The 16,113-nt window shown below is 43.0% G+C and overlaps 1 protein-coding gene across 6 annotated transcripts in view; it reads left to right on the top strand.

Moving 5' to 3' along the window:
* The window catches only part of SCHIP1 (schwannomin interacting protein 1), a 416,513-nt gene that overhangs the window by 360,423 nt on the left and 39,977 nt on the right, over positions 1-16,113 (top strand). Inside the window, exon 1 of one of the 6 annotated variants that reach the window (XM_085634730.1) lies at positions 8,304-8,831. The exons of the other annotated variants lie outside the window; for them this stretch is intronic. Coding sequence (XP_085490856.1) covers positions 8,760-8,831 — 72 coding nt within the window. The 5' untranslated portion in view covers positions 8,304-8,759. Of the gene's footprint in view, positions 1-8,303; positions 8,832-16,113 lie in introns of those variants that run through there. 6 annotated transcript variants of the gene reach the window in all.

Raw genomic sequence — 16,113 nt, 5'->3', positions numbered from 1 at the left:
ATTCAGATTTCTTCCATTAAAAGTGTGGTTCATTTGTTTTGTTTACTTGAGATGATCTTATTTAACTCTTTTAAAATAAAGACTTTGGGCCTCATTTATTCCCTCCCTACCAAACCAACATGTCGCCCACTCATTTAGAGGTCAGGGAACTTCAAGGTTTCTGACAGTTGAGCCTCAGCTGGTTTTGCTGCTGGAAACCTAGGACCTCCCATGGGTACACCACAGGGTCAATGCACCTGAAAGCCCAACCATTATGGGGGTTTGTATTTTAAATCTAAAAAAATGTGATTGGCAAGGGGAGCAGCTGTATAGTTTTGACAAAACTACTTCTGTCATATTGGTGGAAGCAGTTAAGCAGAAACAACCTCCACCAATCCAGCGGGGATTTCTAAATTGGGTAAGGCGCATTATGCTGAAGGGGAAGAGGAAAGGACTTCCACCACACTGACAGCTTGGCGTGCCACCCGCCAATTCTTATAATTATCCTCTTACTTAATATCGTCAACTGCACAGTTTTGCTCTTAAGAACTCTTAGTATATCCCTCTTAAATTGTGGTTTTAATTTTTATCTTAAAATACGTTTATATGTCCTATTTTCCTTCATAAAAGTTGCTAATCCTGGTAATTAATTTTTTTTATCACACCGCCAATATTAAGTTATTTAATCTATAGCGTTGGTCATATTTAAGCTATGAAAATTGTAGTACCATTTAAGAATTCACTCTTGGAAATCTGCAGTTTCATAGGCTCAGGGAATTTTTCTTGGAACGGTTGTATGTGAATTCATGCCACAATGCAGATCTAATTTCATTTGATTGGAAAATATATCACATTAATAACCATTTTGCATGGTAATGCACACTTTTGAACTGCAATGTATGGGCTCAGAAATTAGCTTATTTGGACGTATTCATGCTCCTGAAAAATTACTTATAATACTGTTTATTATCTGGAAATCACGCAGTGTGGCGAATGCAATCCATTAATTGCGCGTGAAGAGATTTTCGTTGTAAGTTATTAAACAAAGCAGTGCTTATCGTAAGCAAAACAATACTCCGGAAAAATGGGAAAGGAAGCTAATCTTAGTGACCCAGGGAAATTACATGCAAAGTCAGCACGGCAATTGCAGAGCGTAAGCACATTAGTATGGCAGTAGGACGCCGTTGACTGTGCAAGAGGCAATATGGAAAAACACACACGCCCACACCTAATGCACATATATATTTTTTCTTTAGTTGTATTTATAAGTGGCTTTTATGGTAGCGTATCGTGGAAACCCCCCCCGTATCCCAAAAAACCCTCACCGACGTATAAAATAAAACCCGTGGCGGGATTGTTGCAGTGGAGGATGCGTTCTCAGCTAAAATCGGATAAGAATACCCTTTTTAGTACTTTGTTTTGACTCTTAGTCCTCTTTATGCTTATGTTTTAGTTTTTTTGTGCTTTGATTGTGAGGTTTCTGTTTCTGGGTTATTTGAGTGTTGCTTTTAAAAACTTTGTTAAAGGAACGCACCCAAGCATCACCCCGAAGTTCAAGAATAGGCTCAGCTCTCCTCTAAAGAAATGTAAAACTTGGTCATCAAGAAGTAATCCTTTATATATTTATATAAGGTATTTGCATAGCGTCAAATAGCCACAGGTACAAGAGAGCACACTACATGAAAACAGACTTTACAAGACAGCATTCAGAATGAACTCAGTTTACATTGACTAGGTTTGAAGAGTTCGGGCCAGATGTAGTAACATTGGGGATTCCAGGTTGGGATTTTCTGCAAACTGCAATTAGGAAATCACTTAATTAAAGAAACTTTTTTTTAATTTAGCAATTCCTAGGGGGTTGCAAATCGACCTACCTCATAAATATTTTGCAACCCATCAGCAAGGATAGCCATCACAGAGATGGTGTCCTGCTGGGATCAGCAGACCACTATCTCTGTGATTACTTTTAAATAAAGCACACTTTCTTTTTTAAATGCAGTCCATTTTTCTAAAAGGAAATTGGGATGCGTTTCAAAAAATTTAACATTTTACATTTTGGTTTTTAAGAGCAGGTAGTGGTCCAAGAGATCAATACGTGCTCTTAAATTTTTTTTTTTTTAACATTCAGAAAGAGAAAGTGGTCCCTCAGGAATGCATACCATTATGTTTCAGTTTTCACAATTTCAGGAGGGAAACCTAATTTTTTTGTTCACATTGAACTTTCTAATTCGAATTGCATGTATCTGTAGTCACGCTTTTGTTTTCAATTACTTTCGATATCTCGTTTTTCAATTCATTTCCAGATCGATCAGATAGGACCAGGACACACAGACATTTAAACGGGTAATGAATGGAAAAGAAGAATTTTGAGAAGGAGGATAAATCAAATTGCCTTGATGAACTTCCTATAAGGGATGAGACACATTGGCTGGGTCTGTTTTAAATGTGATGGAATTGGATACTTAATAAAAATAACTTTATGGAAAAAGACACCAATGTCTGGAAATGAATTGAAAAACGAGATATGGAAAGTAATTGAAAACAAAAGAGTGACTATAGATAACATGCAATTCAAATAGGAAAGTTCAATGTGAACAAGGAAATTAGGTTACCCTCCTAAAATTGTGAAAGCATTTACTAAGGATTGAGTTTTGCGGGCGGTCAGAACTCCAGGAGCGGGCATAAGAGAACTATAAGATTGGGATATTTGACCGGTGCCGTCCAGAAACACCGCTGCTGGCTATCTTTTTGAAATCATTATGTTTCACTATTTGGAAGGGACGCCCTAAACACGCCCCTTCTAAATAATGAATCTGAATTGGATCACAAATGCAAACTGCGATTCAGTAATAAGTTACTGAAAAACAAATTGGTGAATGTATATTTAAAAAAAGCATTTTTGCTGTTGCAATCTTTGCGATCTTAAAAATATTTTGTACATCTGGCCTCAAGTCTTTTAAGTAGATCCTGAAAATGTGAGATTTCCAGTCTATGTGGGAGAAGAATAAGTTAGTTTCGAGCAGGAGATCTTGAGGGAAGCATTTCCATATGGTAAGACCCAGTCAATAGATAGTATGTGCATAATCCAGCCTGTCCATCGCTTTTTCAGTGCACTTTGTCTTCAGTGTTGATATAAAAGTCGTGCACAGAGGGAGTTGGCCATTTCTGGTGGGTTGACCATGGGCCTGACGACAGGCCAGGCACCACAGCCATGTTTGCTGCACACAGCAGATGGTTGTCAACCCCCACTTCAGCCAGGCAAACCATAACTGGCACAACAAATGCAATGCTTATGGCCTCACAATATTTATACCAATAAACAACCACACCTAAAAACAAACCAATAAATGGTACTGCATTTGTTGCCTTCTCAGTCAAAATGGTAAGGCAGATGTGAGATGTAATCTCAGGTGTAACGTGATTTATAACATTTGCATACATTTCATTAAAGGAGGGTTTGTGAGCATCGCATTTGGTGTTTGTGTCATGGTTTGCCTGGTTATTGTGTGTTATGAATTGTGGTTCTACTTGCGAATTTCAGTAGTTTATCAGTTTTAATTTTTAACCACAACAGCACACTTAAACGATAGTTTTTTTATGTGACTATATATACACATGCAGTATAATTCACATTTTGTTTCCACTCACTATACCATGGGGCAGTGGGTCACCCCACGTTCACCACTGGCTCTCTTTAATGTGGAATACAGTATTTTGCTGTTCACATGTGCACATCTACCTGAAAAGAAATCAACTTCAGTATCAATGCTGGCGGGTCACACAATACTCTTTTTTAATTAATTTTTGGGTTAGGTCAATTTTTGCATAGATATGCATGCCACATTTTTAATTTTTACATTTTAATCCTCTTAACATTTTAATGGCTTTTGCATGTGTGTTCAAAAACTAGGCCTGAGCAGAGTTCGCGGAGTTCCGCTACGTAACCAAACTGCTGCGCCAGGCGGAGTTCCGCTAGCGGCAGAGTGCATTAGGTTGCGTCGTTCACGCTGACTTTTAGCACTTAAATTTAGGAAAACAGCAGTGAAGGCTAAAATGGCTGCACTGGTAAATTAGTTCCCAAAATTATTAGATTCAAAATGCTCAACTTTTCGTAACCCCACTGCTATAGAAGTCACACTGTGCGGGAAGAAAAACTTCTCTTCAAATAATGAAAAGGAGCATGTAATCAAATATGATACATTTATAAATTATAAACAATTTCTTCTCAAATCCATGCAACTCATATGGAATTATAATGCGGGTAGTCTTGGAATCTCTTTTCTTCCATTAATCTTTATTTTCATTTTCAATCAAATGCATTGAGCCCAGCCAACGCGTTTCGTCCCAAAAATGGACTTCATCAGGGTTGGAATTAGGTCATGAAGATCACGAAAGCAATCTAGGTATAGTCCTATATATTGATGTTCTTGTGGAGTCTGTTAGTTGTTTATATCCTTGTTGGGAGCTGCTCTTGAATATCATCAAAGCAATCTAATAATATGCGTTCATATACACCGATAATCCAGTGGCACCAATTTCTTATTGTATTTCTAAGGATTATTGCCTTCTATCCATGCCAGCAACATCTCGGTTCGTGTCCAAAGTATCGTCTGTCCAGCCGTGGACAATACATAGATTGCTTTGGTGATCTTCATGGTCTAATTCCAACCCTGGTGATTATATGCTCCTTTTCATTATTTTCATTATGTGACTTTTAGCACTGGGTGTTTGTCCCTGGCTGGAAAATCAGCGCAAACGGCTTCAATCAATCAGGTATGTGTTCTACTGGAGTGGCAGCTTCGTCAACGCGGACGGAAGGTTTCTTAACACGAGCGGTGGTGGCCATCTATGACCACCTGCATTGAGAAATCTCATCGGAAGATAGTCTGGAGTAAGATTTTCATCGGTCTCACTCGCCAGCTTAACTTTGAAAAGCGCGAGAAAGGAAAATACTCTGGGGTGGAGTGGAGTGGAATTTCACGCCCAGGCCCAGCAAAAACACATTAAAGGCCTAAAAAAGCCAGATCTATTTGCTTTGCCAGTGCTTTTGAAGTCTTTGGTACAACCATTTATTATATTGTAAAATTTGTGTATCAGTTTATACCACTGCTACTTTGTTTATGCTACGTCCATAACACATGTACATCTAACTGGCATACTACTGCAATAATTTGTCACGCAGGGCCTTGAGGTTGTATCATCCATCTCCAGGCAGGTGGCAGGTAGCCATAAATGCAGCTGTATTTTCTGATCTTCTCTGTACAAGCCAGAATACACCGCAGACGGAATAGGTATTGTGTTTTTGCTTCACTTAAAAGGGTTGTGGGATCTTTTGATGTAACATTAACCGGTTTTAAATCTCGGCAGGTTTGATCTAAATCGGTTTTGGTACCGGGTCTTTCTTTCATCAGTCATTTGATCAGTTAAGCAGTCCCTCGTTTGAAAAGTGTGCCAAAGTTGAGCTACATGAAAGACACTCCAGTGTCAGGCTCTGGCCTCAAGTTTCCTTTTTATTTTGTGGAGGTTCTTTGCTCTAAGGTAGCATACTTTTTTGTAAAACTATGATAACCCACCTCTTCGCAGAACGAAAAGTTCATTAACCCCCTCACTCCTTCACACCCTCAGAGAAGAAATGACGAAATGAGTTTTTAAATGTGTGATATGCAGGCGCAGCACGCGCCGTGATAACACATGGTGTGGCCCGCATTAAAGCGGTGTGCAGCTCATAGCTCAGCACCTGGCACTACACAGGGCCGGAAGTAGACCGCCTTCAAAACTGGAGGTGCTGCAAAAATCTCCCAGCCTTGCATGTTTTTTAATTACCTATGTAAAATAGTTTTTAATGTGAGTTTTCTGCATTTAGCATTTTTCGCAACATAGCCTTCATGCTACGGGCAACAATCTTCTACATTAAGCATGAAAAAAACAGCAGCAATGGTGTCACAGTTAGGATTCAAACAGTGAGATTGTTTGTTTATTTACGAATACAAAGTATGACGCTGATGAATGAGTGTTTCTTGTTACAGGTGATGTTTTATGTATTCTGTCACTGTAACATATGAAAGGGACAGCCCAGGAATGGTCATTAGAAGCTTATTAGGCAATGTATCAGAGAGAGGGTGTGGCCTAATGGCTAGAGCGGTCGACCTTGAAGCTGGGGAACCGGGTTAGAGTCTCGGCAGGGATGCTCAACATCCTGTGATTCTGGGCAAATCACTAAATCTCCCGTGCCCAACAAAACGAATGTGTCCGTCTGTGACGCAGCTGGTGCTCATGTAAAGCACTCTGATACCTTAGGGTCTAGTTCGAGTTATATAAAGCTCTAAGAAGCTTACCTGGAAAGCAGTGTCACAGACAGTAGTGCTGGCTTTATTATGCGAACTCATGCAAGCCTCATTTATTCATGCCTGTAATGTACTAGCTCAATGAAACCAGCAGCCCTGTTGGATTTACCAATGCCTGTTTTGTTCACCTTGATAGATCACCTGTACTCCGCTATACATTCAGCTGCTCAAAATACTGGAATGCTCTGCCAGTGTCATTGCTGGATGGGGTATAGTAATGTGCCCAGTAGAAAGCTCACCACATACAAGGCAGCACCAAACCCGTTGCGCTACCACGGAAAGGGGTTCAGCCTTCACCCGGATGAAGTGCACCCCTATTCAGAGGGGCCTGCCTGCAGCGTTTGGTTGCCAAGCAGCCGCAGCAGACGGATGTTCCAGCATGTTGGGATGAACAGTTCCTCCTTTCTCCGTCCCCGCCAAAGCCCCAGGATCTCAACTGGCCATACACACGTGTAGAAAAAACAAAAGCATTAAATATAAGAAAAGAAAGAATGTATAGTAATTGCGTATGTGTATTAATTGAACCTCAGAGGAGGGCTTTCATTGGCATAGCATTGGCAAAGCCAATAAAGGAAGCTGGTACACAATGATTGGCCAAAAACTTGCATAGTAGGAGCTTTAACGGTTCATCTCACAAGACTCTGGACCACAACCTTGGGAACAGAACACCTGTATTTGTAAAAAGGAGGAAAAAAGCTTTTTGCGGCCACAATAGGGTGAGGAGCACACTTCAGGCCAGATAAAAGCACTAAAGGTGCCTCCTGCACTGACAAAAGTAACAAACAAGCATTTGCAATGCAATAAGTCCAGCATTCTTGAGAGTTTGAGCTATTGGCATTGTTAATGACAAAGCCATTTATCTATGTGTTGTTTTTAAAACATATAAATTCTAGATTCAAACGCCAGAGGCTGGGCGGGAGCTCCTTCGTGCGCAAAGCTGCTTTAGCATGGAATGCTTTACCCCTGACTCTACGCAGCATTCATGACTCTTTGATCTTTTAAAAAAAAAGCAAAAAAGTTTCCTGTTTGAATAGTGCTCTGGTCAGTGGTTCCTTTCCTTGAGTTCGCGCCGGGACACTCTGCTGAGTATCTGTGCGCGGTACAAATGGATTTAACATAACATAACATAAATAAAAGACATGGTCATTTCCGGTGCCAATAGCTTTCACTTCCGCAAATGCGAGGCCTATTGCATTGGAAATATGTTCGGTGCCCGTGCTATAAAGATTTTTTTTTTCTAAGCTTTAGGAGAGAGCATGTCCTGCCTACAACAGCAGGCAGGTCAAAGCTATTTGAGAAAATAGTGCTTGTAGGCTGTAAGTAAAGCCTACTGAGTAACACCTCGGGTAACAGGGGGTGTTCTTATGGGAGGTTACAAAATGAGACAAGACGATACTAATGAGGGACTACTAAGCCTGTTGACCAATGAAAAGCCACAGTTTACAGTGGACAATGACCCAAGCCAACAGATACAAACATTGTCCCGAATGGCACCTGGGTGCTGTACCATTTGGCCGGCAGCGCACGATTTTTTTTTATTTTATTTTTAGCTCCTAGCAGCAAACATGAAGTATGTGTCGCTAATGCAGAAAATACCAAACTCTAAACATTCTTGCCTTTTCCTGAAGAGAACATGAAGGCAGATTTTAACCTTGCAAATGCAGTACCACTGGCAGGCTGCTTGCAGCAGAAAAGTGCCACAATGGTATTGTCAGACCCTGTTACATCATTGCCTGTTATGATGTAATATAATACGGTTTAACATGTATACAATATCAACCTATATACACACATGCATATGGTTAAAATATGCACTTATAAAGTCAAAGGTAAACGTATAGTGTGCGTAATGGGGTCCGGCTGAGTTGTAGTGCTCAGGAGGGGCCCACAGCCTGCGCAATCTGGGGTAGTGATTGCCCACGAGCAGTGTCAGCTGGGCAAGCCTCTACTACCTATATTTAGCCTCAGGGGAAGCCTGCTGTTTCCGGCCTGTGCTGACCACGCCACACATGCAGGGGGGCACCAGCGTGTGCCCAGGGAGCACCCACTCGAGAAACGACCCTTAACTTGATTAGGAAACAGAGGCCTGGAGCTGCCAGGGATTCCTGCCGTGAGAACCGTCCAGAGGGAGGTGATACCTGACATAGGGGAGGCACAGCTCTTGACAGGCCCACGTGCCGGGCTGGAATCCATTCCTAAGTGCGGAGTCGGGCAGCTGTCCACGCGCCAGGGCGCGGGAGAGGGCGGGCACACACCGCCGCTGCCCGAGACAGCCTCAGCAGGGCACCGACGCTGTGAGCGCATATCCGACCCGGGATCCGTAGCACAATGAGAAGCCAGAGGGGGAAGCAGATGGACCCCTGAGCCCCGGGTGAGGTCATTCCTGGCACCGGTTGTGTGTGGTAATGCCGGGATTTGAAAAGGTGTCCACTGACTATGGACAGTGATGGAATGAGGGTAATTCTCGGGGAGCTCTCTAGATTGGGCACCCCTGCCAGCTACAAAAAGGTAAGACCCCGCGGTGTGTGATAAGCGTGAGTGAGAGCACTATTATAGCGCAGACTTGTACAATTAAGTGCTTTTATCTGCTTGTGTGTATTTTTAATTTAATTAAGTATGGCATGAGTTTGGATACCGTCCCTTGCACCACGGTTTCTTTTTTGAGAAAATCTAATATATACATATATATATATATATATATATATATTATTTTTATTTTTTTGTGAGCAGGTTTTGTGTGTTTAACAAAGAACACGCAGTATATGTATTTATTCTCATATTTACATAAAATCCAAAACACATTCTTAACTCTTTGTAATGGATAGTCTAGACGCAGCGCTTCGTGGCTTGTTAAAACAGCGCTAGTTTCTCGTGACCGTGCTTGAAATCAACCTCACACGTGAATGTACTTGCTGTTTAGGAAACAATACCTGAAGCGCTATTCGTGTAACGTTGGTATTTTTTTTTTTGCCAGCGGTGAAAGTTATCTGATTTGCAACGTTTTCCCACAAAAAGATACGATTCTGCATACATTTTTTTTTAGAAAGTGGATGGTTTTAACTTAAGGAATTTGAGCAGCGCATGGTATTATAACAAAAAGACATATTTGCTCTAAATTGTTTCCTAAACCTGAATCAAGTACTTTTTTAAACTCCTTTAAAAAAATAATGTAATTTAGTTTAAAAAACAGAAAAAGCTTGTAAGGATAGTCCGCAAGCTCCACCCATGCACTATATTTGAAAGCAAAACCAAGAAACTGTAGCCTGCATATTGTTGCTTTATAATTTGGGATTCCAGCATGGTGAGGTAACTCCCTTTAAGATTCCATTTGCTCGCTTGCAAGTGGTCGTTATCTCCTCTGTAAACACATGGTCTGAAGCCGTTCCTTTTTTGGAATGCACTTAACATTTTCAAACCTAGTAATTGTGCATTTGCAGACCCAAAATAAAGGTTGTGTTGCACTAAATCTACAATTATATGCCTGTCCCCAGAAACCATAGCGTTTCTTTTTTTAAGATTCCACGTGGACGCAAAGAAAGTTATGCATTTTGTAGAACTCCTGGACTTTGTTCCCTTTCATTGGCTCGCTCGGGGTCACATGACCTAGCCAGCAGCCTCTTCATCTAATAGAGAGATCTATTTGGAGGAGTGATGACAAGATATCTCCACTTAGTCCGCCCTCTATTGTTATACATGGCTTCCCATCTTCACAGCCAGCACATTTGTTGTTGGAGCACAGCCACATCTGACTTCTGTCATCATTTCAAAGCGAGTGCCTATTTGTGGTAGAAAGGACGATTTTATTTCCATTTTCGGTGCATTTGCTTGCTTTGTTCTCATCTTTTGCCCATCACCTTGTCAAATGTCTAATGCGTCTCATTTACACCATGATACCATGTTAGATTCACCATGCCGTTCATCTTAATTTCTTGTGCTTGGAAGCTACCACCACAGTGGAACATGAGGGGGTTCCCTCTGTTCTCCAAATAGTGTATCTGATCCCAAAAACATTATCGGGGGGTGGGGACAGATTACCAAATCTTCTTCCAGATACAAGTGTCACTTATGCCTGGAAAAGTTTGTGATATATGTATGTGTACTCTATGCTTTTTCTATGAAGCTCAATCAGCGTGTAAGTGTATCACTGGGATTTACATATGTGTACAATCTTACAATATGCATATTTTTTTAAAAATTAGATTGGGACAAAGGGGATACCAACTGCAATGTTATGGGGAAAACCAAGGTAACGTAATGGATGTTAGGCAACCGCTCACAACTTTGTGTCCTTTTGGCTATGCACACGCGAGTAGTAATGCACTGTCCACACTTGTTTTACTCATAACATACATTAAAGTAAAATAAGTCATCAGCTGCCCTGTGGATGATTGCTAGGGTGAAACCAGACGCTTTGTCCAAGAAATGTGTGTGCAGTTTTTTTGTGGAACTTACTAGTCATTGTCCAATCAGTGTGCCAGAAGGTGGGGATTCCATAGGGATTTAAAAATTATCCCAAGGAAGGGGTGCTCCCTCATTTTGGAGGATGGTATGTTATGGCTATGACCATAAAAATGCATAGTTTGTTCTGCAAAACAAAATGCTTTAAATTTTGCAGGTCTGATTTCCCGGTAGTAGTGGAGCAAATTTAAAGCAGCCATTCTAAAATGGCCGAACGTTTTCTGAGTGTGTATAGTTCTCTGCTCAGAGGGGTTGGCTAAGGGTTTTAGTTGTGTGGCTATTGTACTTGTCAAACCTAGAGTTGATGCTGTGAAGAACTATGGTGATCTGGCAACCCAGTGAAGGAAGGATCCCACGGCTCTTGTGATCCTCGAAAAACACATTATTGGTCACACTATTCATTTGCAAGATAAACAACAGCTGTTCGTGGAATTTGCTCCCCAGATAGTGAATAAGCCATGAAGGTTTAGGTTGGGTCAACATTGGTGTGGTAGGCGTGACAGCTGGCATCTCCAAACCCAAAACAACAACTGTTTTGGAAGTTTTCAAGGTTAATTTAACGAATATTACTGAAGCCGTTAGTAAAAGGCTGTTGGAGAGTTTTCCGACGATCGGAGGCCGTGCAGATCAGACTTAGTGGAGGTGGAGGCATCTCTGTAGGAGACAACAGCAAATCCCAAAAGAGGTCACCTGAAGGGAATGATTGGAGCCACACAAGGCTTTGCAATGATTTTATAGATGCGCATCATCTCAAGGAGGAGAATGATGTAGTCATCATTGCTCAGTGCCGCGTAGACCTCTAGGTACAGGCAGGACTTTGGTCCGTGAAGGAAAGTTTTTCACTATTGCTCGCTAAGGTTTTTTAGTAGTTTCAAACCTTGGGAAGGCTGTGACTCGTCTGTTTGATTCTCAAGGTCATTGTAACAACATTGGTCTTTTAGCAGTGGTTTGAAAGCGGCTCACTTCAGGTCCTGCTGAGCTCCGCTGTAGCTGAGGGAGACCTTGAGAAGAATTGCAGTATCATGTATGAAGGCGGAAGTAAGTCTTCGTGTTGTAGGTGACGGCCAGTTCGAAACCACAGTCGGAACTCTGGCAGGCCAGTTGTTCTGTGATAAGGCCTGATTTAGCTCAAAGTTACTTTGAAGTTATCCGAACACCGTTTTCAAAGGTTATTGTTACATTGAAGAAAGTACTCTGGCAGGTAAGTAATCCAGTAGCCGTAGGTATAATTATGTAGATTTATTAGTCATAAGTTAGATGGTAAAGAAGGCCCCACCGGGAGCAGCATCCAGCTGCTCAGCCCCACTCACGCAAACTGACCACACATTCAAAGCATGCATTCACCAACATTCTGATGCCATCACACACACACAGGCTGAGCAGCAGGGAAAAGGAGACACAGAATAGTATAGAATATAACAGTTATTTCGCCAGATTTTGGGATAGTTGCTGCATTTTACATGATACAATGTCTGAGGGCAGAACGGATATGCTATCTCATCCTCGGGGTTCGGTGTGGAGAAGGGTGTCAGTTGGACAGTGTTCAGGTTTCCAGTCAGTGATAGCCCTGTGTTTTCAGCAAAGACTTTTTTCTGAACTTCCTCAGTATGAAGACGCAAATGATGACACGATCTTTATGCGAAAATAGACTTCTTTTTGGTGATGTGAAAATTGAGGGGTGTGCCTTGCCTCCTGAGTGGGGATAGATATCGATTGGATGCAGCCGTGGTTGTGTTGATCCTCCACCAATCACTATGCAAAAGAGTTTAGGGGGGTCATCAACCCAGATGGTTAAGATGACAAGAATAAAAGCAAACAAATTATCACCTGGAGGACAGTATCATGAACTAGATGTCACTAAACTTCCAGGAGAGAGAAATCAAGTTATCCAGGTAGCAAAGCTGAATACAGGAATAGTCCAGGTTTTTAAACAGAGCGCATGGAGAACATGTGTGAATAGTCTCTGATCATCATATTGCAGCCGTCTTGTTTGTAGAATTTTACTAGATGCTGTGTATGTTCATGGGAGCAGCAACATGTTCCCAGATATGACCCATGATCTGCAGTCAGCATTAAACTGGTAGCCTACTTATCAACTTAAGTGTGTGGTATATGGTACTGGTGCTGGGTCTCTGACAGTCTGAGCCATTATGCAGTTGTGGTAATGTGCTGCCGGTGTACCAACGCCCCCTTCCTAGCCTGGCCTTGATCTCCTGCCTGCTAGGTCCTGTGTGAAAGTATTTTGTAAGTAATGTATTTCCCAAGTCAGAAGGGCGTTTCCTCCCTGTAGGACCATCTTCCCATCACCCGTAAGCACCAGCTTCCTAACTGGAATCATATCCTTATTTTGAATTTCTTTACCGTGCCCCCGTGTGCTGTCTGTATCTTCGTCGAAATGCGCAAAGTGGTCTGCCAGGAAACGCCACATCTTGATATAAGTATGACTATAGGGCGGTGGTCCCACTCTGGCCCAGAGTTTGAAGGATTAGGATCCCTACTTCTCTGTCTCCTGCATGAACCCCACCGCCCGTGTGTCCTGTGAAAAAGGGGTCAGGCCAGTCAGTCGAGTAACCCCTATGTCACAAGCCATCTCCTGGTCGATTCTCTTCCCCCTGAGTCCTTGCACCAATGCCTGGTCTGTCTTTGGCCACTCCTAGTGCCAACGCAAAGTGGCCATAGTTGTTGTGTTTCTGTGGAATAATGAGTGTTGTACGAAGGAAGGGAAGCTTGCATTGCTTTCGCACCACTGTCTGGAGGAGCGTTGCCACCCCTGCCAGCAGCCCAAAAAAATAAAACGATAATAAACGTGTGTTTTTTTATTGTTTTATTTTTCTCCGTAGTGTTGTGTCTAGGGGGCGGGGCCATGGAGAAGACAGGCAGAGGGGGAGTGGTAGGTGCACTGTTGTCAGTATGCATGACGGATTGGCAGGCCGTTTTAGTATGGCCAAACCGTCATGTGCAGTGAAGCTGTCTCCAACCTGGGCTGCGCTGCCTGGTTGAAGACAGCAGGCACATGCTGCCAGTCTACCTGGGAGTGCAAATTCAGTGCGCTGCTGTCAGCATGAGAGCAGCACCAGGATTGGCTGTAGGGGATTCTGGGAGCCTGTTCCTGCAGTGCACTGAGCCAGAGAGGAGCATCGGAGGGGCAGGTGCGTTTTTTTTGTTTTTTTTTTTTTGTTTTTTTTTGGTGTTGTTGTCGTCCCCTTCTCCGCCACTTTGCAAATACACTGGCCACTACTGCTATCTGAACTTCTCAGACGGAAGGAAGCTACCACCATAACAGCTAGCGTGTAACTTTTGATTGAAGGAGCTAAGCTTGCACTGCTGCCGCCCTTCAGTTACTCTTCTGCAGAGAAGGAAGTGTTCCACTGCTGCTACCTCCTGAGCAGGCTTGCCTTGCCCTCGCACCCCTACTACCCTCCTAGAGGAAGCACCACTCCAGGTGGAACCTACATCGACTCTGTCTGCGCCCTGTGCCGCTACTCCCTGCACAGCTTTTCTGGCATCCTCTACCCCGCACCCACTTTCCCTCAATAGTGCTATTTTTCTTTCGGACGCTGACCAGTTATTTCTCAAACTTGAATAGTATAAAGTTTAGGTACAGCATGGACCGCGCTGCTCAGCCTCCACTCTATGAGAAAGAAGTATCCTCTATGGCCGTCCTGCGCCACTTCTTCGGCATTACTTTAATTAGCAAACATCGCTTCTCTCAAAAAAAAGTCAAAGCGATTGGCATTGCCACCACTTTTCTTTTTCTTGTCTAGCCTTCCCTAGCATCTGAGATTTTTAGGTCGAGCCTGGGCTGCACATGCACGGCTTCGAGGCATGCAGTAGTGGAGTATGGCTTTGAAGCCCCGCCCACTCTCCGCCCATATTTGTCATTGGCTTGTGCCATTGTCCTTTGTAAGCGCGGGCTTGCGGGTCGTTATTAGGCTTGTTAGTCCCACCTTAGTACCGCCTTGTCTTAATTTGTAACCTCCCATGAGGACTGACCCTTTTATTTTGATTGCGACACAGTTTTCTTATTTAGTCTGTAAGCGCTATTTTTTTAAACGGGTTTCTCCTACTGCAGGCACGTAGTGCTTTCCTTGCCATGTGCGCTTTCACTTACAAGCACCCAGGGCCGGACTGGGACCCACAACCGGCCCTGGCAAAGTGCCGCAGAGCTCTTTGCCAGGGCCGGTTATCGGCTGATTTTGTTACAGGGCCAATTTTGCAGCTATGCTGCAAAAACGGCCCTGTAACAAAAACGACCCCCAGGGGCCCAAAACTGGCCCCCACTCGTGCGGCGCACCAGGGGATTGCCTGGTGCCCGCTACGGCCAGTTCGGCCTTGCAAGCAGCCCCAGACAATGAGGCTCATTTTTTGGACTGAAATAGGTCTCACATTTACAAGAGTTTGAGCTATTGCCATTGTAAATGACAACAGCCTATACTCTCGTAAATGCAAGATCTATTGCATTGCAAATGCTTGTTTTTATGCAGCCTTCATCGGCCCTCACAGTTCATACTGGAGATTAGCTCCAATGACAAAGTAGGCTACACTGAGTGAACGCTCTTTCGAAAAATATGCATTTTTCCCCAGTTTTATACTTCTTGCATTAAACATATTTTTTCATATTTTAATAACTATTGGAGCTTTATTTCGCTTTAATTAAGACAGACCACTGCGTGCAATTTTTCGCAGTGCAGTGCCTGATCACCCCTCGAATGCTATATTTTAGTTTTCCCTCCAAACACCTTTAATCTACGGACATATTCCAAGTTCGTGACTTTGAGACGTTTCGTCATTCCCTGTTTGGAAATGAGGCCATTTTCATCCGACTGGAAAAGCATCTCGCCCATTCTCATCTACACAACTTGAGCTAACAGCAGGTTAACTCTCACATTTTATTCTTACATTTAACAACGGGCCCTCCACAGCTCGTTTTACGGAGTGGCTTAATTAAGGCCAAGGTGTAGAGTTTTGCATGGTTCATGCGCGTGTCCCTTTCCTTTCCCGGAGTTACTCACGGCGTCAGACGTTGCTGCTGTGTTGCCTTTTATTTCATCACGTTAGCATCCCTCCCCGAAGGTTGCCCTTGCCTCCTTGCCTCGGCCTGGGAGCCTGGCTTCAGGCGGGATGGGATCTGTGCTGTCAGGAAATGTTTCATCAGTGGGTGAATGGAGTGGGGGTACTTGTATGTACTTCCCTGGCCTGTTAATGGCCGCATTACATTATCCCAAAGCGTGCTAAGGTCCTTTTATTCCCTTTAAAAGTTTTAAAAGAAAAGATACAGCCCGTTCACAGGAAGGAAATGATGACGTCACGCGTCCCTTTCCTGCAGTAGCTC

This window comes from Triturus cristatus, chromosome 11 (assembly GCF_964204655.1).
Source record: "Triturus cristatus chromosome 11, aTriCri1.1, whole genome shotgun sequence".
NCBI lineage: Eukaryota > Metazoa > Chordata > Amphibia > Caudata > Salamandridae > Triturus > Triturus cristatus.
This window is presented reverse-complemented; position numbering and strand designations above follow the sequence as displayed.